This window comes from Podarcis filfolensis, assembly GCF_964270895.1.
Source record: "Podarcis filfolensis genome assembly, chromosome: 10".
In the NCBI taxonomy this organism is placed as follows: Eukaryota; Metazoa; Chordata; class Lepidosauria; order Squamata; family Lacertidae; genus Podarcis; species Podarcis filfolensis.
In genome coordinates this window covers 27,281,714-27,307,612 of record NC_139612.1, presented here as the reverse complement: position 1 = coordinate 27,307,612, position 25,899 = coordinate 27,281,714, and the positions used below count along the sequence as shown (strand labels likewise).

Below are 25,899 nucleotides of genomic sequence, written 5' to 3'. Positions count from 1 at the left end.
ACAATAGGCCATGGTGTTAAGGGCAATTTCCATGCACAGCATGCGGGTCCCATTTTTTCATCCTTAGACATGGTTGTTTACTGTTCAGAACTGTTTATGCATTTTAATCAGGCTTATTCAGCAAGGCTTAATAAATCACCTCCAAGTGGATGTTCCAAAGCAAGAACTGTTGTGCTCGGTTTCTTGCTTTCACCCTCCCCAGCTCCTTTCTTGCATTCCCAGTGTTTAGTGCTTTTGGGGCTTGGTGGATATGAAAATAAAAATCAAAGGTTGATGGAGTCAATGAAATGATCATTAGGTGCATGGCTTTTTAATGCCCTCCCCTCCCACATTTTCTTCCAGTGGCTTTTTCTTAAGCTGCAGGGACCGGACTTTAAATTCAGTCCTTGCAAGGATGATTTCACAATGGGAACCTACCAGGGCCGGATTTAGATGAAGAGAGGCCCTAGGCTACTCCACTTGTGAGGCCCCTCCCCATCCCCCACCCTCACAACTAGAAGAAAATGGAAGAGTGTTATAAACAAAATTGAGTGAAGCCGAGGATGACGACGGGCATTTAAAATTATGCAATTCACAATTTCTCCTCTAAAGGACATAAGATATTATTGTTAAATACCATGGTGATTTTTAAAAAAATGCATACAATTAACACTGAAAAACTTTTGCAATAACTGAACTTTGTAAACCTTTTGTGGCCTAGCATTTAACCATGGCTCAGCATCCTCTGAGGTTAAACTTTGGACCTCTTGGAAGCTTGAAGGTTCTCAAAACTTATCTGAGTTACTAACAACAGCTGGATCTGCTTTGACTGTTCTAGCAAACTCTTCAGCATACCTTTAGGGTGGATTCCATGCTAGGCTTCTCCTCTTTAAGAGATGCTGAGTTGTCCTCTAATATACCTGCTGGGATTGACAAGGCATCTGACCCTCACCTGAATCTCATAGCTCTCCTGTAGCTGCCTCTGATTAGTTATCATTTAACTCTTGGGGGAAATAATTAGCATCACACGTCATGTGCATGGAAGTTGCTGGACCAATTAACCAACTAGAAGGATTACTGTTAATAGCACCAGTTTTCCTATAACTTGATATTGCTGGATAGTTTTGATGAACTGCAAAAGCATTTTTAGTTTGCTTTCTGTTGCCACCCTGGAACTTTTCTTTATCAATGCCACTTTGTTTTGTACAATTCCTTGCAAATGAAGGAAAACAACTTTTCTGCTTGTGTTTGTTGATAATATAGCTTTGGTTACTGAGGACAAACAAGATTGTACAAAAACAAGGTTGGGTGCAGGCCTGGCCAGGACATAGGCCTCCTGACTGTGACAAAGGTGACCTGTATACTTGCTTGCTTGCTTAACAGCTGTTGGGAACTTCAAGGTCCCTGCTCTCCCTTCTTATGGCCTTTGTACTGGACCTGGAGACTCCAATAGAGAGCATTCCATGTCAAGAAGGAGGGCAAGTGGGCACTCTATCAAATGACAGGGCAGAAGTTACACGGAGCACGGCCTTTTCACTGGTGGTGCCCATTGTATGGCTCACTCTTCCCAGACCTGCTCTCTTTTGGCCTGTATTTTGAAGCTTTATAATTTAGGAAGACTTTGGATGAACTGGTTGACAAGTCTTATCAGTTGCTGACGTATGAGCGGATTTTATTTGCTGCTATTCTGGCCTTCTGGGTTTACACCAGCGTAATAGAGTTGGCCAGGATGCCAGAAGGGATACAATTTACAAGCTTTCTCCATTATCTGCACAGCAGAGGATGTTCAGTCAACAGTGTAAAGGCTGAGCTGAAGCATTCCCTGCTGGTTACCTGCTTTCAGCAATAAGGGTCACTGTTTTGTAGTACCCAATTAGTTAGCTGTCAGATTCTAGAGCTCCCTATTGGTGGCTCTTAGGTAATTCATAAAATACAGAGTCTATTCATAAAACACAGTATTCATTCATAAAGCAGTAACATAAATCTCCATTGCTACATATTGGATGTATATTTCAGCGGTTGAACGTAGAAGTTTATGGCCATGCTGTAGTGTAGTGCTTATGCGACTGTGAATAAAAGGTAGCTGGGCTCATTGTCTCAGTGTTTGGGGGGGGGAGAGGTGACAAAACAGATTTCCAATAAGTGCCCCCCCCTATTTCCATAACAAGTCCTTGAGTCTGTACTCTGAATGGTGACACCAGGGACCTAGAAGGTGCAGGGCTTGTCAGTCCAACCCCTGCACAGTCTCATCAGGGCTGACCTTAAGGCAATTGGAGCAATTTGGCCAAATTGGGCCCCGCGTGCTGCTCCTAAGGAGGCCCCCGCACCAGGGCAATCTAGATGGATTTTATTTATATCTATAAGATTTTGCAGACTTTGGCTGTGAACTGGGAGCCTACAAGAAAAATTAATTCAAGCTGCGCCCCAATGCTTCAAATTGGGCCCCACTGCCTAGCCCTGAGTCTAATAGTTGCTGGGCCTGAGTTGCCCTGCCCTCGCATGAAGTCTTGGGGTTTCAATTTTGGGAGAGGGGAGATTGCCCGCTGGGGAGCGGGAGGGCTGGTGAGGCCCCCTAGATTTAGAGGCCCTATGCTTCAGCCTACTAAGCCTATACATAAATCCGGCACTGGAACCTACCATTAATTCCTGGAACTTTGAGTCTCTTAAATGGGCTGAAAGAGATGACGTAGTTCCTGCCTGGTGAGTGTTTGCAAGGCTGTCTCCATAGACAAGCAGTTACAGGTATATCGGTGGAGCATTAAGTAAAGAGTGAGAGGTAGCCAAGGACAAGTGAGTGATGCAAAGTGATTCACGGGACAATTCCAGAAGCGAATAGTAAATTTAATGGCGCACAGTTCTCAGGTCTGTATTTGAAAGCGGAAATATTTAAATTTGAAAGCCAGAATAAAAAGATATGCTTCAGCCGACTGCTAACAAGTGTCACATAATACCCGTTCCACATTTGTAAGAATTCAAGTCGTGTAGTGTAGCAGCAACCACAATTTTGGAAATCCTTGCCTATTGAGATCAAGCCGGAGCCTTCATTGTACAGTGGTACCTCTGGTTACATACTTAATTTGTTCCAGAGGTCTGTTCTTAACCTGAAACTGTTCTTAACCTGAAGCACCACTTTAGCTAATGGGGCCTCCTGCTGCTGCTGCGCTGCCGGAGCATGATTTCTGTTCTCATCCTGAAGCAAAGTTCTTAACCTGAAGCACTATATCTGGGTTAGCGGAGTCTGTAACCTGAAGCGTATGTAACCTGAAGGGTATTGTGATGGGATGGTGAGCTGCTTGTGCGTAAAATCCTGATCCCTCAGAGCTTGGCTAAGTTCCCAAACCTCTGTCTGTGATGGAGCTCCTTAAGCATGGCTCCATCAATCGCTCGTTGAATCGGACAGTGGGCGTTTACGGAACTTCTTCCAGCATAAAAGCTCCTTGACGGAAACGCGTCTTCTGGACTCTCGGCGTGACAGTTTCCGCCGAGGAGTGGGTGTGCCTACGGGAGGTCCTGAAACCTCTCCACTGTTCCCGCTTGAAGTATCTCTGAGCTCTCCCTCCGACTCACTTTCCCTTGTAACTCCACTTCTCCCCCTGCTGGTCCCCTCCTCCGCTGAGTGGTCTCTCTCACCCTCCATGAGCCCTTTCACCTCCTTCGTCTCAGATGACAGTTCCCTGACATCCACCTCCCCTCTAGGGCCCCCTTCACCCCCTTCCCTCCCCTCCTCTGCGGGAGGCGAGGGAGCAAAACCCCTGAAGGAACCTCCCTCATCTTCCGAAGTTTCGAACACTTCCCTCCACCTTTTGCTGTTCCCGGTTTCCAAGTACTCCTCCTCCTCGGAGTCTGTACCCTCTTCCAACTCCGATTCCCTGAATCCCTCCAGTTCCTCCTCATCGTCGGTGGTGCCAAAGTACTCCCTCCGGAACCTCGCTACTGGTTGAGGTTTCCTGGGGAACCTTTGGTGGAACGTTTCGATCAAGACCTCGTCATGGACCTCCTCTGCCTTCACCCAGGTGTTTTCCGACTCCGGTTCCCCTTCCCACGCCACCAAATACTCCACCTGATTACCCTTACACCTGGAGTCGATGATTTCTGCCACATAGTTGCGGCTTTCCCTTTCTTCTATGGCTGGCCCCCGTGTGGATACCCCTTCACCTTCCCCCCTGTATGGTGACAGTAATGACCTGTGGAATACTGGGTGCAGTTTCATGTGGTTCGGTAACCGGAGTCTGAAAGCCACTGGGTTGACCTGTTGGATGACCTCAAATGGTCCCAATCTTTTGGGTCTCAATTTCTTGCAACTACCCTTGAACGGCAACCCTTGGGTTGATAGCCAGACCCGACTCCCCACCCTAATTGTTTCACCTTCCCTTCTGCTCTTGTCTGCCTGCCTCTTATATTCTTCTTTGGCCCTTTCTAAGTTGTGTTGGAGTTGACGATGGATCGCTTCCATTTCTTCTACAAAAAGTTCAGCGGCCGGAACACTCCATCTCTCTCCTCCTTCCCCTGGAAACGCCCTGGGGTGGCACCCATAATTAGCCAAAAAGGGTCTCATCCCGGTGGACACATTCTCTGCATTATTGTAAGCAAATTCCGCTAGTGCCAACTTTTCGACCCAATCGTTTTCTCTGTCATTGACATAACACCTCAGGTATTGTTGAAGGATACCGTTTGCCCTCTCCGCCTGCCCATTGGTCTCAGGGTGCCTGGCAGTCGAAAAGTTGACCTCTACGTGCAACAAGCTCATAAGCTTCCTCCAGAATCTGGACGTGAACTGTTTCCCTCTGTCGGAAACCAGCCTCAAGGGGGCGCCATGCAGCCTAAAAATATGTTCTACAAACAATTTTGCTGTCTCTTCCGCCGTGACTGCATGTGAGCAAGCTACAAAGTGACCCATCTTAGTTAACTGGTCTACTACGACTAGTATGGCGGTTTTCCCCTGGGATTTGGGCAGATCAGTCATAAAATCTATCGACACCGCCTCCCACGGTCGTTCTGGTGTGGGTAACGGTTCTAAATACCCCGCTGGCGCCCGCCTTTCTCCTTTGGCTCTCTGGCATTGGTCACACCTTCTCACATACTCCCGTACATCCTCCCTCACCTTGGGCCACCAAAACTCCCTGGTCACCAACCACATGGTCTTGTGTTGCCCAAAATGCCCCGCTGTGGGATTGTCGTGCAGCTGTTTGAGTACTCTCCCCCTCAATTCCCCTTCAGGTATATATAGCGCCCCTTTGTAATACAATGCCCCGTTTCTTTCTTCAAAACCTCCGGGGTCTTCTCCCTCTCCCCTTAAACCTCTGAGCTTATCCTGGGCGTACTCATCATTTACCGTTCCCTCTACCAGTTCTCTTTGCCCCACCCAGGCCGCACCACACACCCAGTGGTCCTCTGGGATAATATGTCTCTCTTCTGGCGCTCCCTCCCCCTCCAGATATTCAGGTTTGCGAGAGAGAGCGTCCGCTCTGATGTTTTCTGGACCTGGCACATAGCAGATTTCAAAATGGAATTTGGAGAACTCCTGGGCCCATCTCACTTGTCGTTGGTTGAGCACTCGTGCCGTTCTCCAATACTCCAAATTCTTGTGGTCCGTACATACTTGTACCTTATGCTGTGCACCAATTAGTAAGTGTCTCCATCTCCGGAACGCTTCGTGAATGGCGAGTAGTTCTCGGTCATATACCGTGTAGTTCCTCTCGGATTTGTTCAGCTTACGCGAAAAGAAGGCACACGGTCTCCATTCCGACTTATTGCTCCCTGGCTGAAGCAGCACCGCCCCCACCGCGCGGTCTGAGGCATCAGTTTCCACTCTCATGGGTTTTTGTAAATCCACATGCAGGAGCTGTTCTTCCGAAGCGAATGCCTTTTTCAATTCCTCAAAAGCGTGCTCCGCCTCCGCCGTCCAAACGAATTTCTTCTTGCTGCTCAGACAGTCCGTGATGGGAGCCGTTAAGTGGGCAAAGTTCTTGATGAATTTACGGTAAAAGTTCCCAAACCCTAAGAACCTTTGCACATCTTTTTTCGTTTTTGGTGTCTTCCATTCCAGCACCGCCTGTACCTTGCTTGGATCCATGGCTAATCCCTTGTCTGATAGGCGGTACCCCAGGAATTCCACCTCCTTGGCGTGGAACTGACACTTCTCCAATTTCACCCACAACTGGTTTGCTTGCAGCTGGCTCAGCACTTCCCTGACATCCTTTACATGCTGCTCCTCATTCTCTGAATATATCAGCACGTCATCGAGAAAGGCCACGCAATTCTTGTAGAGCAAAGGTCCCAGTACATGGTTCATGAGCGATTGAAAACAGGCGGAGCCTGCTTGTAATCCAAAGGGCATAACGAGATATTCGAAAGCCCCTAGGGGGGTGAACATCGTTGTCTTCCATTCATCCCCCTTCTTTATTCGTATCAGGTTGTACGCTCCTCTCAGGTCCAGTTTCGTGAATATCTTTCCCTTCCTCACCCTGGTCAAAATGTCATCAATTCTGGGCATGGGGAAAGTCACTGGTTCTGACACGGCATTCAGCCGCCGGTAGTCCACGATCAATCTCGGTTTATCCGTGTTTTTTTTGTCCACAAAAAACACTGGGCTGCCCCCCACCGCTCTGGACTCTCTGATGAAACCTCTCTTCAGGTTTTTGTCAATAAACTCCCTCAACTCCTGCATTTCCCTGTCTGACATGGCGTACAGCTTGCCCACGGGGAGCTGGGCCCCAGGGACCAGGTTAATTTGGCAGTCAAAGTCTCTATGCGGTGGTAGTTTATCTGCTTCCCTTTCGCTGAAGACCTTGCTCAGGTCAGCGTATTGTTTGGGCACCTTCCCTTTGTCCGCCACTTCCATCCCTGCTAGGGAGGCTTTTGCCCCTTCTGGCACCTTTCCCTCTTTGCAGTGTTCCAGGCAATGTGCTGACCCAAAGGAGACCACTCTCTGATGCCAGCCCACTAGCGGGTCATGCAACGCTAGCCAGCTCATTCCCAAAATGACTGGCGCCCCTCCCAGGGTGGCTACATTGAATGCTATCCTTTCAGTGTGCCTTGCCACCCTCATAACCATTGGGACGGTCTGTAGGCTAACTTCTCCCCCCAACAGCTCCCTCCCATCGATCGTGGTGACCTGCAGGGGGTTGCTTAAAGGGAGTGTCTGTATCTGGTGTTCAGCTGCAAACTCCTTGCTCATAAAATTACAGGAGCTGCCTGAGTCCAACAGCGCCTTGGTCTTTAGTGGGTATCCGTTTGCCAGCTCTAGCAGCACCTCTATTACTAGAGCTGGTCTTGGAGGTTCCGGAGTGGGCACTTTTACTGCTCCTTGGCCTGTCTGCAGTGCCCTGACAGCGGCAGACAGGCGCTGGCTTTTACTGGCTCCTGGACTTCCTCCTCCTTCCCCCCAACAGCTCCCGCCATCCCTTGCCATTCCTTTCTTTGTGGGCAGACTCTGGCAAAGTGACCTGGCTGCTGGCCGAGGTAACATTTCTTGGCGCTCTTTCCCTCCTTCTTCCTCCCTTCACTGGGATTTGAAACTGCGCGCGCGCGCGCTGTTCCAACTTCCATCGGCTCTCCGGGCGGGAAACTGGGTTCTGGAATCTCTGGAATGCGGAAATCCCTCCAACGCTCTCCTTTCCCCTCCCGCTTCTCCAAGGCTCTTGCCTCCTGGCGCGCTCCAATGGTCAACGCTGATTTGGTCAGCTGGTCCATAGACTCCGCCCTGGGCGCCCGGGAAAGTTCGTCTTTCACCGCCGAAGAAAGCCCCTCTTCAAAGAGCATTTGAATGGGTTCCGCCGATAGGTCCCACCCCAATTTATGTATCAACATTGTAAACTCAGTCCAGTACTCACGAACCGATCGGCTCCCCTGTTTGCAAGCCATCAATTGTCTGCGCACCAGTCCCTGTTCAATCTCGCTGGAAAACATCAAATCCATGGCGCGAAAAAACTTCCTCGCGTCCTTCAGCATGTCACTATTCCCTGCCATCAGGGGCCGGACCCAGTCTCTCGCCCCCCCTTCGAGATGGCCAATCACAAACGCCACTCGCGATGCCTCATCGGGAAAGTCGTTAAACTGCAGTTCAAGAGCATACTGCATCTCTGTCCTAAAGGCTTGGTAGTTCCTGGGGTCCCCCCCAAACTTCTGCACCATTCCTGGCATCTTTCTTGCTAGTGTAGCGCCTTTTGCCTTTTCTGCATCCTGCGCCCTCCTTTCTTCTAGCCTCGCCGTTTGCATTGCTAGCTGGAGTTCCAAAACAATGCACCTTTCTTCCAGAGTTGGACCTTCTCCAGCTCCTGCTGCTCCTCCGACTCCAGCTGGGTTGCTCATGATGCCTCTCTGCACAAGCTGCTTTCAGGGACTGTCCGATTGCTGTGATGGGATGGTGAGCTGCTTGTGCGTAAAATCCTGATCCCTCAGAGCTTGGCTAAGTTCCCAAACCTCTGTCTGTGATGGAGCTCCTTAAGCATGGCTCCATCAATCGCTCGTTGAATCGGACAGTGGGCGTTTACGGAACTTCTTCCAGCATAAAAGCTCCTTGACGGAAACGCGTCTTCTGGACTCTCGGCGTGACAGTTTCCGCCGAGGAGTGGGTGTGCCTACGGGAGGTCCTGAAACCTCTCCACTGTTCCCGCTTGAAGTATCTCTGAGCTCTCCCTCCGACTCACTTTCCCTTGTAACTCCACTTCTCCCCCTGCTGGTCCCCTCCTCCACTGAGTGGTCTCTCTCACCCTCCATGAGCCCTTTCACCTCCTTCGTCTCAGATGACAGTTCCCTGACAGGTATGTAACCTGAAGTGTATGTAACCCAAGGTACCACTGTATATTTTTCGGTGCCTGCTAAAAACATTCTTGTTTAGACAAGGCTACTCAGATGCTTAGAAAGTTGAGGTAATCTTCATCACAGAATCATGGAATTATAGACAGAGAGCCTGGAGAAAGGGAATTTCTATAGACCACAGAAACTCACTCTCCCCGACTCAAGTCTGCCCTGGGGCTGCTCCAAGTACCCAGGTGGGCATGGCTGGGCTGAGACCAACTTGCTCACCCACCCAGGTCTCAGTGATGCAGGCCAGTCCCATTGTGTTGAATGGGGCTTATGCCAAGGCAAGCATGCTTAGCACTGCAGTCAAAATGAAGAGAAGAAATAAACAGTAGGAAAGGGCTTTTTGGTAGCAGACTTTGCAAAAAAATAAATAAATGGGATGAGGTATTTGAAGGGGACAGAAACTGTGACAAATTGGAAGGAATTGCAATGCAGAGTAAACTGTTTCAGAGTAGTGTCCCTTAAACCTTAATGCTGAACAGGAAAGAGGGGAAGGTGTATGGGTTTAGCAAGTGGTATGATTACTTGGGGGACACGGGTGGCGCTGTGGGTTAAACCACAGAGCCTAGGACTTGCCGATCAGAAGGTTGGCGGTTCGAATCCCCGTGACGGGGTGAGCTCCCGTTGCTCGGTCCCTGCCCCTGCCAACCTAGCAGTTCAAAAGCACGTCAAAGTGCAAGTAGATCAATAGGTACCGCTCCGGCGGGAAGGTAAACGGCGTTTCCGTGCGCTGCTTTGGTTCGCCAGAAGCGGCTTAGTCATGCTGGCAACATGACCCGGAAGCTGTACACCGGCTCCCTCAGCCAATAAAGCAAGATGAGCACCGCAACCCCAGAGTCGGCCACGACTGGACCTAATGGTCAGGGGTCCCTTTACCTTTATGATTACTTGGAAAGGAAATGCCTGATCAGTCTCTTACTCTTGTGTCTGTCTGTCTGTGGGTGGGTGATGCTGCAATGGCCCACTGAGTGGCTTATTAGCTTGTTCTAACAGCATCCTGTGGTGCTTTGTGAATGCACATTCACAGCTACATTGCTTTATTCCAATTGGGATCCTGTTATAAAGGGTGCTGTCCAATCTTAGGCATGTAGAGGAACCCTGATTTAGTTGGCTGTGTGTGTAAAGACTGAACTTTTCTTTAAACAACAATTTAAAAAGATTGAATAGATGGCATGGTCATGCCCTAGCTCCCTTCTCAGTTTAATATCACTCAACAAGCTCTTTGCGAAAAACAAAACATCAAAAAAAGACTTTCTCTGGCAAATTCCTCTTGACGGGCTTTGCAGATTTGGATGACGTGCCGCATTAGCAAAGTGCCACAGAATTTGACTGAGGGAACTGAGCTATAAAAAAGCGGAATTGCTGTGTGTTAGGATGCAATCAGAATTTCTATCTGGACTTAACGCCGAAAACTACCTTCAGTAAAGAGCTGATAAAATAGATGAAATGAGAGTCATGTGGTGGTTAGAGTGTCAGACTCGGACCTGAAAGACATGGGTTTGAATCCCCTCTCAGCCATGACGCTCACTGGGTGACTTTGCTCCAGCTGCTGCGTCTCAGCCTAATCTACTTTACAGGGTTGTTGTAAGGAATCAATGAGGAGGGGGCGAACCATGTACACCACATTGAACTCCTTGGAGCAAAGGTAGGATATAAAAGCAATAAATGCAATGCAATAAAATATAAAAGTTATTCCTTTCCCTCAACCCCTCCACAAATATTCCACAGATACAGGCTTTGGCTGTGACTAGCTTCTTTTTTTAAATCATATTTTCTAACACGTTATTGAAAAACAAGCAAATGTATTAAAAACAAAACAAAAAACACCACCTAGTTCTCTTACAAAAGCATGATAAGGAGATTATACAGTATCTTACTTTGGTACCGGAGCCCAAACCATAAAATACTTGCACTTTTAAGGAGCAGTGAGATGAAAAAATATATACCACACATACAGCTTTAAAAAAATAACTGCAACATCTCCTAAATAGTTTTCTCAACAGAAGCGCTTTCAAAAAGTTTTACCTAGTGCAGCATAATGATAATTATGTCTGATATTTTCAGAGCAATTTAACAACTTTTGTTGTAACGCAACCACAGTTAAGGTCATCCTTTCAAATAGATCAGGTTTGGTTTTCTTTAATGCATCAGTGTTGGCAAATAGCGCGGAATGCACAATAGATGGCACAGATGCCAATGGCAATTCTAATCAGCTTCAAAATTGGGAGCCAGTGATGGCCCATGTTGGATAAAGGGCTTGTAAGTCCTCTGAGGAACCTGGAAGACAGTCAGAATTTGGTTATCGCTTCCCCAGAAGCAGACTCAATAAGGAATTGAAGGAACTAATAAACAAATGGTTTTTGTTTGTTTGTTTTAATGATTATGGAACTGTCCCTTTAGAGATTTGCTAGAATTCTCCCCAATAAAAGATATTGTTTTTGTGCAACACCTTTTTACATGTGATGACTCCATTGTGCATCCCACAATAAGCTTGGAGTATACACTTACACTTCTGCAAGACACCCCAGCTCAGCCACACGGCACTTGCCCCCCAGCTGTCCCACATTTCCCCCTCCCTAAATCCGGAGATCCCTTTGACAATCTGGGAGAGCTACACCTATTGCATAGACAATCCGAATACAGGGAAGAGAAAGTGGGGGCATTAGCAAACGGAGGTGGGCATTAAAGGAGCCCTAAAGGCATGGGTGTAGCCAAGGGGGAAGCAGCTGCACCCCCTAAATTAAGTAAGTAAATAAAAACACTTAACTAAAAGTAGAAATTGTAGAAAGATTTGGACAGGTTTTTCTGAGCGTAATTTAAAACAACTGTTGTTGAGTTATTTCATGCTGAATCTGAGAATGATGACAGGTGGGTGTCCCTATGGGGTTCACAATCCACATTAAGCCAAGGTGTGGATGGGCCCAGAGTGGGTGAGAGCAATCAGGGAGTAGTCACAGCTCCCCTTTCCTCACCGGCTCAATCTGGAAGGGGACACAGCCTGCCAGCGGTGAGCATTGGAGGGGCACGCATAAGGAACCGGGAAGCCCCTTCAGCGCCGGCCAAGAAGGGGGACCCGGCGATCCAATGGTTTCGAGGAGGCTCCATGCCCATCCAATGGCGGAGGGCGCCCCCGCCCAGCTCTTCGCCCCCATCCGCGCTTGCTTTGTCGCCCTTGTCCATCACTCCTTAAGTCTCCTGGACGTAATTAATGAGGCCGGACACACCTTCTCGTCCGCCGCGTCGGATCTCCGCAGAGCGCGAGAGGGACACGTCGGTCGCGCACGAAAGGAGCACCCCCCTCTCGGACCCCACCCCTCTCCAAGGACTAGAAAGTGGGTGCGTGGAATGGGGACACGCGCGGCCCCCTCTACTGATCCCGTCTGAGGTGCCGGCAGGAGGCTGATCGTCGGGGGTGTGTGTGTGTGCTAAGGCGTCGGATCCGGGCCAGGCTCCCCCTCCTGCCGCCTCCCGTCCCCGGCGATGCTTCCCGGCGCCCTGGCTTGGCCCTGCGGCAGCTCGGCTGGCCTGCTCAGCCTGCCCGCCCCGCCGGGCTTCGGCAACTTCGGCAAAAGTTTCCTGATCGAGAACTTGCTGCGTGCCGGCGGCGGGGCGGCTCCGCAGCAGGGTCCTGCCGACCTGCCCGCCGCGCCCGTCCCGCTCAAGCTGTGCCCGGCAGCCGCCGCCCAGATCAGCAGCCCCTGGCCCTTCCCCGCTCCGGGCGCCTCGACGGCGGACAGAGAAGGCAGCTTTGCGCCCGCAGCCACAGGTGAGCCAAGCCAGCAGGCAGCCAGGAAGCCAGGCAGGCTTCCCCGGTCCCCAACCCACTCTCCGCCTAAAGCGATCCCGGCTGCTCAGGATCCCCTTGCTCGATCTTGGGCTAGCGGCAGATCCACGCGCTTCTTCCTCCCTCGATCATTTCGGGTTCTGCGGCTGGAAGCGGCGCGCGGGAGCGCAAACCCGGGACTCGAACTTTCGCGTCTTGCTGGCGCAGAACCCGGAGTCCCGCTTGCTCGCTCTCCGCGAAGTGCAAGAGGCTTTCCCGCTCTCGATCCCCGCCGCCCGCTAGGCGAAAGCTGCGCAAGAGCGAAAAGCCGCTCCCTGGATCCGAACCGGATCCGGTTCTCGACTTCGCACTTGTTAAGTCTGCGCTCTGAAACGACGCGGAAACGCACCGCCTTTATCGTCTCTTTCCCCCCCCCTTCCGTCTTAGAAGATTGATCTCTATCGATCGATTTCTGTTTTATTGGTTTCATAAAATTTATACACCGCTTGATAGAATAAAAGTATTTTTTTTTAAAGCAGTGTATTTCCTTGGGCTATTTAATCCAACGATTTCAGGTAGCTTCAATAAAATAACTATGCCAGTACCCATACCCCCTCCCCCAAATATATTTAAAAACTCAGTAATATTAGCGAGCGTGAGTAAGTAATAGGGGGTGGTAGCTTTTCCATATGCGTTGGTGGTGAGCACTGGGGTTTAAATGTGTATTATGTGTAGTATTTGTGGGGTGATCTCTTTGGGATGCCATGCAACTTGGGAGCAGCAGGCCTGTCTGAGCCACCTGCTTTCCACCAGTAAGCAGCAACTTTCCCTGCAGATCTACCAGTTTATGGACCCTTCCAGTTTCCCCTTGCTCTAGCTAGTACAGTGGTACCTCAGGTTACAGACGCTTCAGGTTACAGACTCCGTTAATCCAGAAATAGTGCCTCAGGTTAAGAACTTTGCTTCAGGATGAGAACATAAATCGCATGGCGGCAGCAGGAGGCCCCATTAGCTAAAGTGGTGCTTCAGGTTAAGAACAGTTTCAGGTTAAGAATGGACCTCCAGAATGAATTAAGTTCTTAACCCGAGGTACCACTGTATTCAGGACTCTGGTTATTCATTCGGGATGAATGCATCCCTACAGAAGTGCTTGCCCTAGGCATGTCACCCTAGTCAGCTGGTTTGTGTTTCTTGGGACCAGACCAGGCATGATGTTTTGTCACCTAGCTCACCCTAGCCATGGAGATGAGTGGGTTGCAGGGCTGTGCAATAAATCGCCATACCATCCGCTGCTCGGGGAAGGACAGCACACCCTCCACCGCTGCTGGGAGGTACGGCGGGACCCTCTGCCACCATTATAATGGCAACATAGAGGGCCTGGAGGGCTTCACCTAGACCTGAGACTCTGCTGTGGAAGTTGTCCTCCACTGAAAGGAATCCAGTGGTAGCTCATTCCATGGCAGGCCACATTTCATAAACATATTCAGAGGCCCACGTTGAGAGCTGATATGTCAGGAAGCAGCTGTCCGAGTACAAACCTGTCCATCTGGGACAGTTCCAACGTAATTTCTTCTGCCTGTTCCTGAGCTTAACTTTTCAGAAATGCCAACCAGAAAGACTTGGAGGCTGTTGTGGTGATAGATAACAACTGAATCCTTAGAATCCTTTGGTAGAGGCGCTTGGAGAACTGGTGTGTGTGTTTAAATAAGAACAGACTCTCAAGCTTGCGAAAGCCGAAAGGCCCTGTCAGAAGCATCTGTGGAAATGCATGCTCTACTTCAGGTTTAGTCACTTGGAACTGCGAAATGGCTTTTGGCAGATCTGCTGTATAATAAATGTCATGGGACTTGCAGCCTGTCTTAGTTGTTGATTCTCATCTATTTCTGTTCTCAAGCCTGCAAGCAATTGGCTTCCATGAGAGCCCGACTGCCAATTAGATGAGAGCAGAATGGGCTCTTTGTGGGTGCAGTTTGGGGGAGTGTTATTTTAAACATTGCCAAGTCTTACCCTGGGTTTTCTACTGGGCATAGCATACAGTACTTTTCAATGGCCGTGGACTTCTTTACTCAGTGCATCAGGAGTAGGGAACACAGTGCCCTCCAGGCTGTTGAATCCCCATCAACACCAGCCAGCATGGGCAGTGGTCAGGAATCATGGGACTAGTTCAGCAATAACTGGAGGCAAGTAGCAAAGAAAGCAGGGAGGCCAACAGTAGATGGCGCCAGAGTCAACGACGGGTGGAGCCAACTACTTCTAGTTTTGTTAATGCTCCCCCCCCCCTTTGAGTTTTACCAGGTAAGAGCTGAGACTGAGGAGGACACAGATTGCCAGGGCCTAGACTCATTGTAAGTACTGTAAGAAGGCAGGCAGGCAGGGGCTGGAGGAGGGCAGACTGTGGTTGGTTCAGATAGTGTCACACTTGCTCCAGTGGACCAGCTCCAACATATGGAGGGCCACAGGTTCTCCAACTCCTGCTTGTTGTTCTTTAGTCGTTTAGTCGTGTCCGACTCTTCGTGACCCCACGGACCAGAGCACGCCAGGCTCTTCTGTCTTCCACTGCCTCCCGCAGTTTGGTCAAACTCATGCTGGTAGCTTCAAGAACACTGTCCAACCATCTCGTCCTCTGTCATCCCCTTCTCCTTGTGCCCTCCATCTTTCCCAGCATCAGGGTCTTTTCCAGGGAGTCTTCTCTTCTCATGAGGTGGCCAAAGTATTGGAGCCTCAGCTTCAGGATCTGTCCTTCCAGTGAGCACTCAGGGCTGATTTCCTTCAGAATGGATAGGTTTGATCTTCTTGCAGTCCATGGGACTCTCAAGAGTCTCCAATGAGTTTAAATCCATCCATTCTAACTCTTCACCCCATGAAGGAGCTTCACTCCATAAAGGATTTCCACAACTCTCCCCGCCGAAGAGATTAGGATCTAGGTCAAAAATGCCAGGTCTACTCTTTTGGAATCTGTTTGGAAACATGTGGCCATTTGATTATAAGAGTCCAAGAATGCCTCTGAGGCTACAGGCTTCCCACCATCTTAAAGCTAATGTGAGACGCATGAAGTCAGGGATGGCATTTCATCTGCACCAAAAGAAGTCAGGACATCAGGCTGAGCACACAGAGGTGTGTTGCATCCATGCGCACACTGGCAGGGGGCAAGGCCAGAAAGGGCTACATGGAAGTCTGCACTGCCATTTTGCCAGCCCTCCCTGGATTGGCTTGACAGGCACTTGCCCAATACAGGGCTGTGGTACCAATTGCTTAAGGGATGTTTCATCTGCAAGGAGGAAGGTTTTGCCTGCAGAACAAATTGATGGAGAGTGACTTGCTCTTCTTCTTCTTCTAGCTCTACACTGATCCTATCGGAAGGGGAGTTTGAGACAAGGTGGCATCACATAGTGAAGTAGATTGGTCACAGCATCAGTGCAGTGCATGTAGATCATGCTCAGAAGTATCATTATGAAAGGGGGAGGGGTCCTTAGGCTTGCCAATCAGATCTTAGGGCCTGGGTCAGGGAAAGGAACCACTCTGCGGATTGCTGGAAGTATGCACTAAGGGCCAGCTTTCAAAATTAGCCAGGTGCCAGGCGTAGTTTGTGACTGGGGATTGTCAGAATGTGAGCACTTTGAGAAGTCTTTTCGCCACTTCCCCTGGCGCAGCATGAGTCACCCTTGCAAAAAGGGCAAAAGGGCAACAAGTCCTCTTCCTTTTTTCTGCCCACAGGCTAGGTTCCAGGAACCATGTGGTGAATAGCTTTGCTATCCTATGCTCAAGGCTCATCTATGTGGGATGTAATCCACTGGGAGCAGTCAATACAACATTTCTTGTTTTCCTAGAGTGGACATGCAAGGGGATGTTGGTCCAGCCATTTGAAACTTCCTGTTCCTCCTGGGCTGGAGCATCCTTCCTTGCATGTGACTAGAAGTGGGTGTGACCTTACCTGTCCAGGTAATAAAAGGACGAGTCACGCAGCGCACTCTCTCTTTTTCACTTCCTTCTTCGTTGGACCAGCTTTTTAGCTAGGAGTGCTCTGCTAGCTCTCAGCTAGCAGAAGCACTGGGACTATTCCCCATATAGGGTAGATCCACATGTATATCTTTGTAACTAAGTCTGCCTTCAGGAATCCAACTGTGAACTGATGTGAGTAAACTTCTTTTATTAACTTTAAATAAGATTGTCATATCTTTATTCTTTTAAGAGAGATTAAAGGGAACTTACCAGAAACGCACAATTCAATCATAGACAGACTGAATTGTATAATAGTGAGAGGCTTACACAAGCCTGCAACCAGCTATCTGCTGTGCATGTAAGAAGGGGGAGTGTAACTCTGCTACATGAAGGAACTTGCTAGCACAAGTTAGGAAGTATATTTATAAACAATATATCCTCTCCTGCCACCCTGAACATTCTCACAATCTGCATTTCCATTTGTCTCACGATTTCTAGAAACAGGTCTGAGAGGTTTTTCTTTCCCTGGGAAAACCTGCCATTTAGTGTTGAACTGGAACAGACATCAGTCGGGTTTTCTGCGGATTGACACTTGTCCTAGGGGCAGCAGTGGGATTAAATAAAATCAACTCATTCCCATACGTAGAAATCATGGGATGAATGCAAATGTGCACGAGCCCTCAGTGTCCTGAGTCTTAACACTTGGGGTGGATGGGACAAGTATTGATTCGGGATTTCCTCCTTCAACATCTGAAAGGTGTGGCAGAAGCAGGCAGGGCCAGGTTTGTCTTAAGGATTCCCAAAGGAGATCACAAGATGGTTCCTGCTTGCTGATAATTCACACTGGAGATCTTTCGCTGATAATGGCTAATAAAGTTATCTGCCCTGGTTTACCTTCACTATGTGCCCTAACTTTTTATTCCAGGTGCACGCGCCAATGTTATTTCTTCTATGGAAATTTAGCTTTAAACAACTGCTGGAGTATTTATTTACAGTGGTACCTCAGGTTACATACGCTTCAGATTACAGACTCGGCTAACCCAGAAATAGTACCTCGGGTTAAGAACTTTGCTTCAGGATGAGAGCAAAAATCGTGCTCCGGCGGTACGGCAGCAGCAGGAGGCCCCATTAGCTACAGTGGTGATTCAGGTTAAGAACAGTTTCAGGTTAAGAACAGACCTCTGGAACAAATTAAGTACTTAACCCGAGGTACCACTGTACTGCCGACACAGTCAGCCATAATTCCATTATGCTGATCTTCACATTGGTAACAGGCATCTTCCTGAGTGGCTTCTACATGCGTGGCAAAGGGAAGAGGACCAAAATGGAAACTCAAATCAGCACAACTCAGAGAAGTCACTCTTGGCAAATATCTTGTCAGCTGCCTTCCCACACTGGAGCTCAAACTGCTTTTGAAATGTGGTGAATACAGTGGGGGAGGGTATTTGGAAGAGGCAAGGAAGCACCACTTGTGCTCCTGCAATCAGTTCCAACAATTTGGTGCCTCATCCTAAAGCATCCTTATTTTGGGAGTCGGATGAAGGGAAGCGCAGTGAGATTTCTGGGCTGGTGCCTGTGAAGCAGCTGAGCGGAGACCCTTCAATCTGTCTGCAGCGAGCCATTAGCATGCAACGGCTTGCCGTGCAGGTAGGGCAATCGTCCAAGAAAGGCTTGCACTTTGCAGTGCCATGGAGAACATTTCCTGATCCACGTGGCAAGTCACACTGCACAAACGACTGGCATGCAAATAGCCCCTTTCATTGGAGCGAACCATTGTTTCTAGGCATTCTATATTAGGGCTGAGATTTAAAATGCGATCGGTGGGTATTCAAACAACCTCTGTGTGGTTGGAGCAACACATTTGCTAACCCACAACGATGGCATTTTAGAGCCACTAAAATTATACAGAGTAAATAGCACGGTGGCTTAAAACAGCCACTGCTTGGCTATTCTGTAAAATTAGTTATCAAACTGGAGATAACATCAGCCAATGCTTCTTAGAAGCATTAATGAATCATGGAACTTAACCTAAGCAAGTGTACGATTGACCAAATAACTGCCAGCAAATAAATGTGCATGGAGGGTTCAACTGGTTATATTTTTAAGCAATTAATGAGATGAAACAGATTTTGATGAAGTTTCTTGCACAAGGAGATGGCTTATCATTTCTCAGTGTTCGCATTTAGGCAGAAAAAAAAACCGCGGCTCCCGTCACAGTGGATGCCTGACGGAATCCACTTTTTACCGAGAAAGCAATGGCGAAACGCTAATTGGCTTTAATAGATTTCTATTGTAGCATTATCTATACTTAAAAGTGTTGTGAATGCCAGCAACATTCATTGGACTCAACCCTGTGTTTGCAGCTCTTCTGAAGCCCTTTTTCTTGAGAGCCCCGCCAGTTTATTCGACGTGCTGCGGTGGGTCCTGTCAACACCCTGCATCTCCCACTGCTTTTCCAAGTAAGTTTTTATGCTTCATCAGTAATGCTTGAGTTATTCTGTAAACCAAAGCAGCAGGATTTAATGTGCGCTGGGAAGAGGGGAGAAAAAAAACCTAATTGGTGATGCAATGGCAAAGAGCTCATGCCTCTGTAAAAATCACAGCAATTCCATTCAGAAGGGTTCCAAAGATTTATCAGACTTCAGTACACTGAGTAATTGTGAGAGATTTTAAACCCCATTGAGAGAAAGTGCCAAGCAAGGGAGGCATCTGGCTTTCAGAGAATTGGGAAAAGATCCACAATTTGCTTCCAAGGCCTGAATCAATGGTCGTTCGTAAATGGGAAATGCAAAAACAAAATGCCAGTCTTTTTTTTATTAAAAAAACAAACAAACAAGCCAAAACCTAACTCTTAGGAAACATAAGGATTCTGTTTTTGAAAAGAGACATCCTTTCCACATTTTAAACTTGGGGTATTATAGCGCCAAAGATTTTTAAGTCCCACAGTTATCAGTGGAAGAGTTCTACATATGGATAAATCTCCTTATTAAAGTCGGTAGGACTTGAAAATGTATGCATAATACCTTTTTAAAAAGTTTTCTTTCCGTTTGGTCAAATATGAAAACACACAAATAGGTGTGTATACAAAATTACAAATTACAGCTCACAAAGGCAGCAGAGAAATTTAGAAGAAATTTCACACCAAATTAAAGTTGTCATCATTAACCATGACTGCTTGTACTGTTAGGATTCCTGAAATAGCATGTATCAGCAGATAATAGGGTTTTTGGAGGTGGGGGTGGAGTAATTGGTCGTTTGCTCAGTATAAGAGTTTGTTTCACTCATTTGATTGAATCCCATCCCTATTTCAAAGCTATTCAGATTTTGCTGTTTTTGTTAAGCATTTCCAGTGCTTTAGATATGTGCTTCTAGGTAGGTAGTGTTTCTAGAGTTCCCTGTGAAAGGGGTTAATCATTAAACCACCTTGGGAATAGGTGGGCGGGGGAGGGGGGGTCTCCTAAAACTCCAAGCACCTTTAGAAAACTACAACTCCCAAAATTATTTGAGGAACACCATGACTATTTGAAGTGGTATCATAGCGCTTCAGATGTATGGTGTGAACACAGCCCATGGTTTTTCTGAAATTATTCCCACATAGTAACTGCAAACTAACTTGATTGTACTATTCCGTCCCGCCCAAGTCTTTTATCTGAAGAGGTACTTTCTATGAGTTTAATTCATTTTATACCACTTTGATGACATCATTTTCAGGCTAGTCCAGTAGATTTAGATCCAACAAGATAAAAAGGTAAAGGACCCCTGGATGGTTAAGTTCAGTCAAAGGCGACTATGGGGTTGTGGCGCTCATCACGCTTTCAGGCCGAGGGAGCTGCCGTTTGTCCACAGGCAGCTTTCCGGGTCATGTGGCCAGCATGACTAAACCGCTTCTGGTGCAATGGAACCCTGTGACGGAAACCAGAGCACACAGAAACATTGTTTACTTTCCCGCTGCAGCAGTACCTATTTATCTGCTTGCACTGGTGCAGTTTTGAACTGCTAGGTTGGCAGAAGCTGGGACAGAGCAATGGGAGCTCACCCCATCGCGGGGATTCGAACCACCAACCTTCCGATCGGCAAGCCCAAGAGGCTCAGTGGTTTAGATGACAGTGCCACCTACGCTAGTCCAGTAGATTTAGGTACGATCCCCTTTCTTGACACATCTGCTTAGGTTGCAGATGTTAGGAACCCAAAAGCTTCCATCCTCACAACAACAACAGAAATTATTGTTGATGGTAACTGGAATATCTGAAGGAAGCGAAATTGGGGTCAAATGCTCTCAAAAAGAATGAATATAGTGAAATAATAACATCAGAGCCCTGCTGGCTCTAGTCCAAAGGCCTATCAGGCAGGAATTTTTTTTCAACTGGAACTTGCCAGAACTCAGTTCCAGCACCTCCTAGGTGGGCACCACTGCCATTATAATAGAACAAGGGAGGTGTTCATGGTGAGTTCCGGCCCCTCTTTTTCTAGAAAAATAGCACTGCTGTCAGTACTGTGGGTCTGCTTCTTTGGCACTCCCTCCCGGATATGATCAGAAAGACCCTCTTCCTGTTGAACTTCAAGGTACTTGACAAAGACCTTTCCTTGTCATTTTAAAGTAAGTTATGCTTTGACTCTTTATGGGGCCGATGAGCTTTCTGTTTGTTTTGAACACTTCTCTGTTTTGATTGATGGATTATTTTACTGATCGCTCTTGTAAACTGCTTTGTCACCACCTATGGTGGAAAGCTGCCCTTGAATATTGAAAATAAATCAAATAAGCCAGATAAATCCAGTTCAACATCCCAATGCCTATGGGAAGACCCCAAGCAATAATCTAAATCCACACTGGAAGATATGGCTGCTGGAAGGATCTCCTAGTGCTAGTGACAGATTTCTAGGAGGCGGTTGGGGGGGGGGCGATGGTAGAAGAGGCTTCTTTATGAATGTTTCAGGAGGCCAGTTGCTAAGTCGAATGATTCTTGACAAGTGAGGCAGTAAATGCTGCCAGTTTAATGAGCTGCAAGTTTCAGAGCCGCTCTTTAGGGAGCTGACACTTTCCCACAGAGCGTTTTACATGGGCCCAGCTACCTCACAATGGGCAACAGCGCCGTGACCAATTGCCACTTTCACTTTACTCATCCACACGCGACCTCACCACCATTTTTCACTGTGCCGATGAACTTTAGGAACCATTTTGGGCTGAAAGGGCCGGGCCAGGGGTCACTTGCCCTTTTGTGTGGCCATAAAGCGGGGTTCTGTGCGCAGATCTTTTCTCCTGTCTCGTATTCCGCGAGGATTTCTGGACACCATTTAAAGCACTTGACTGAAAAATAAAGCAGTGAATGAAACTGACTTTTATAGACTCATTCTAGCTCATCTTCCCATATAACCCTGTCTACCTGAAAAGGGATTTAGTGAGCTGAGCCGAGCGCATACAGGCACCCACTGAATACACTGGGCCCATTATCAACTGCGGCAATTGTTTATTAACCAGGACTGATACACTACTATTTTGGAAGTGACCTATTAATTGTCCATTTAACTAGAGCGTATTGAATTGCAATGGAAAAAATGGAAACCATGACGAAAGCCTTTACTCGCTCCTTCAAGGTGGTCTCTGCCACAAAGGCAAATGAAGATTGTTCCACAGATTAAGGAGACATTTATCACCATATACTAGAATGCAAAGGAGAAGCTTTCCCCCCCAAAAGTATTTGGTACCATATTAGCGTTTGTGTCAACATGGTATTACATCCTTCAAGGGTGGAGTTCAGCTGCACAGGCCTGCAAGCTTGTTGCAGCTGATTAGTCCTGACAAAACCATTGTGATCTATAGGTGAACTTATTCTTCTGCCTACAGTAGATCGGGGGTGAGGGGTGGGAATCCATAAAGTTCTTTATCACAATGAGGACATTGCTCAGAATGTAAGATCTGATTTAAACTTGTGGTTTTATTTTATTTTTTGTAGCGGTTAGCTCTATACCTCCTGTTAAAACAGGTTAGATTTTCTGTTTGTCTGAACTAATCTGAACCAATCAGAGATTATAGGAATCTTGTGAGTTATCCAGAGTTTTCTAGAAGGCTGGGGCCTAATTCAAATAACTTTACTTGGCCAGCATTCTGATCACACACACTTAGGAAAGGGATGTAACTGAATGGCAGAGCATGTCCTTTTCACATAGAACATCTGGGTTCAATTGCTGTAGAATGAGGTGTAATATTTAAGGACAGATATGTTGCATGGGCTTTATCTGCAGCAGTTTATTGTGCTGCAACAGCATCTCTGAAACATAGCCGTATGGGAACTCTTTGAAATCGGCCTGCCAGGTTATATGCAGGATTCCCACCCCAAAAATCTGGCTAATTGGATCAATGACACTAATGTGCGCTGCTCCGTTTTTCTTGCTGCAGGACAGGAAAGTGTTCTGCCTCTTCTAACCCAGGATTCCCGATCCCGGAGAGGCATTTTAAGAAGAGCTGTTTTTTCTGAAGATCAAAGAAAAGCTTTGGAGAAAATGTTCCAGAAGCAGAAATACATCAGCAAAACAGACAGGAAGAAACTGGCCCTCAGTCTGGGTCTCAAAGAGTCACAGGTACAGAGAGGTTTGGTACCTCGTCAGCTGTGTTCTGAACCTCTGCTCAGTGGCGAAGCTGCATTGCTCTGCTACCAGGGGTGGAGAGCAGGCAGGGGCGCGGCTGGCGTCCCCAGGGGCGTGGCACCCATCTGCAAGGGCGTAGCGTGCCCCGAGGGGCATGGCACCTGGTGCGCGCACGGGGAGGTGCGCAGTGTGTGTCTGGGGGGGCACCACAATGGCACCCTACTGGAATAGTGGTGCTGGGGGGCAGTCTGCTCCCTCTGCACTCCTGTTCCTCCGCCGGTGCCTCTGCTCTGTTCCTTGTTTGAGCAGAAGTATAACAGGGTTTTGTTAACCTCCTAAAGTGGAGTTCATCTTGGTACGTAAGGGTGGCTTTTGGTTAGGCTCAGAGAGGGGAATGAAAAACTTAAGGCCTCGGTCCAGTATATATCTGAAGGCGTGTCTCCACCCCCATCATTCTGCCTGGACACTGAGGTCCAGTGCCGAGGGCCTTCTGGCGGTTCCCTCACTGCGAGAAGCCAAGTTACAGGGAACTAGGCAGAGGGCCTTCTTGGTAGTGGCACCCGCCCTGTGGAACTCCTTCCCACCAGATGTCAAAGAGAACAACAACTACCAGACTTTTAGAAGACATCTGAAGGCAGCCCTTTTTAGGGAAGCTTTTAATGTTTGATGTATTACGGTATTTTAATATTTTGTTGGAAGCTGCCCAGAGTTGTTATTATATTATTAAGGTGCATATGGTAGGTGGAATTATCTTAAGAAACCAACAATAATAGTGTCGAATTACCCCACCAACAGGTCAAAATCTGGTTTCAAAATCGAAGGATGAAATGGCGAAACTCCAAAGAAAAAGAAGTGCTGTCAAACAGGTGCCTGCCAGAGGAAGGTCTTCAAGAGACCTACCTTTCCAAATCTTTGAATTTTACATCCTCGCCATGTCCTGTTTGGGAAATAGCTCAACAGCAGTCAGGTCCAAGATGGCAGAGCCTCCCGGAACATTCTGAGAGACAGAACGGCAGAAGCGGCTTGCAGATACCTACGAGAGCAAACTCCTCTCCCGATACATTACATTTGTATCGAGAACAAGACAGCACAGAGAAGGACGTTGTATCATATGGGGTGGGGGGAACTGATGGAGCAAAATGATAACTGACCATTGATTGAAGATGATTCCTCCCACAAGACTAACTGTATTTTATATGGACACTGAATTAGTTTCTATACTCCGCCATTTGCTAAAACAAAAATGTAACACACTGGCAAAAACTAATGCTATAAGAAAGATTCCCTAGTCAGTTGTCTTCCCTCATATGTGCCTTCTGGCCTTGAACAGTACTTGTAAGTGAAGTAGGAAGGAACTGATGGTAAGTGAACTTTAAAGGTTGAATGTGAAGTTCAGAATACATGGTGGTACACACAACATGCAACTGGAGTGTTTGTGGTCATTCTCTCCAGACCAATTAATTCAACATTTCACAACACTAATGTCTTCTCTAAAGCTGGGATGCTGGGATCTGAGGCCTTCCTTCCATGTGTTGTTGGACTCAAACTCCCATCAGCGCCTGTCAGCATGGCCAATGGTTAGGGATGAGGGGATCTGTAGTCCCAACATCATCAGGACAGCCACAGGTTCCCCATTCCTGTGACAGAGGATCAAATCATTTATAAAGCAGGTGAAAAGTAAAGGTAAAGGACCCCTGGACGGTTAAGTCCAGTCAAAGGTGACTAGGGGGTTGCAGCGCTCATCTCGCTTTTCAGGCCATGGGAGCCGGCATTTGTCCACAGAGAGCTTTTTGGGTCATGTAGCCAGCATGACTAAACAGTATCTGGTGCAACAGGACACTGTGACGGAAACCAGAGCACACAAAAACACTGTTTACCTTCCTGACGCAATAGTACCTAGTTATCTACTTGCACTGGCATGCTTTCGAACTGCTAGGTTGGCAGGAGCTGGGACAGAGCAACAGGAGCTTACCCCATCGTGGGGATTCAAACTGCCGACCCAATCAGCAAGCCCAAGAGATTTAGACCACAGAGTGGCAGGAGGTATGGCCCTGGCATTCTCTGCATGTTGAAAAAGTCAGCCATGTTGTGGCTGCCTGTTTTAAGAATGCCTTACTGCACTGCCATATGAGGAGGTCAATTTTATAAGTGCAATATGACCATCTTAGAAGTAGAAGCCGCCATGTGACGAAGTGTTCCATACCCCATATCTCCTCTAAAGGTCATTAGGGAAGCGATAAAACCTATAATGCATGATGATATCAGCTTATCGTCTTTACTTGTCATAGATAATGTGGTAGATGTTGTGGGGCTAAGGTGAGATATGGTGGTAGAATCTAAGTCCTGGCAGTAAACTCAGTCATGGCTAAGAAGATACCAGAGAGTCAAGCAATGGTAGATGAGACAAAACAACAACAACAAAAAAGAACTGAGAGCCTATTTATGCTACAATTTTATATCAGTTTTGTACCAATTTCCTGTCCTGTCTTCCCCAAAGAACCCTGGAAACTGTGGTTTGGTGGATACACAGAGAATCCTCTATAAAGAGATTCCTAACCCTTTAGATCAGAAGAATCTTTATTTGCATCAGCCACTAGCCATAGCAATAAAATAAAATGTACTGAAGATAGAGGTAAAAACATAACTATACAAAATACATTTTGGAGGTTTACCTAACCTTTTATAAAACCAGCTTTTTGGGATGAAGAAATGTCACTTTTAAGCCAATTTTAGGCTCCAGCCCCAAGTAAGCTCACCCGGCAGCACGTTCCATTGAGTGACACAGAGCTTACTTGCAAGTAAATGAACATCGGATTGGTGGCATATCTGTG

At 47.6% G+C, this 25,899-nt stretch overlaps 1 protein-coding gene across 1 annotated transcript; it reads left to right on the top strand.

Moving 5' to 3' along the window:
• Positions 1-11,824: 11,824 nt before the first annotated feature.
• DBX2 (developing brain homeobox 2) lies at positions 11,825-24,487 on the top strand. The gene is made up of 4 exons (XM_083574704.1): positions 11,825-12,550; positions 18,850-18,945; positions 22,881-23,062; positions 23,864-24,487. Exons 1-4 carry the CDS (start codon positions 12,265-12,267, stop codon positions 24,209-24,211), a joined length of 912 nt encoding a protein of 303 aa, XP_083430830.1. The 5' UTR covers positions 11,825-12,264; the 3' UTR covers positions 24,212-24,487.
• The last annotated feature ends 1,412 nt before the right edge of the window (positions 24,488-25,899 follow it).

Bases quoted from the DNA above. Each gene is read 5' to 3' on its own strand.
- DBX2 (XM_083574704.1), top strand. From the start codon at position 12,265: ATGCTTCCCGGCGCCCTGGCTTGGCCCTGCGGCAGCTCGGCTGGCCTG. The intron at 18,946-22,880 runs GTAAGTTTTTAT...TTCTTGCTGCAG, and splicing joins ATCTCCCACTGCTTTTCCAA to GACAGGAAAGTGTTCTGCCT. The intron at 23,063-23,863 runs GTACAGAGAGGT...CCCCACCAACAG, and splicing joins TGGGTCTCAAAGAGTCACAG to GTCAAAATCTGGTTTCAAAA.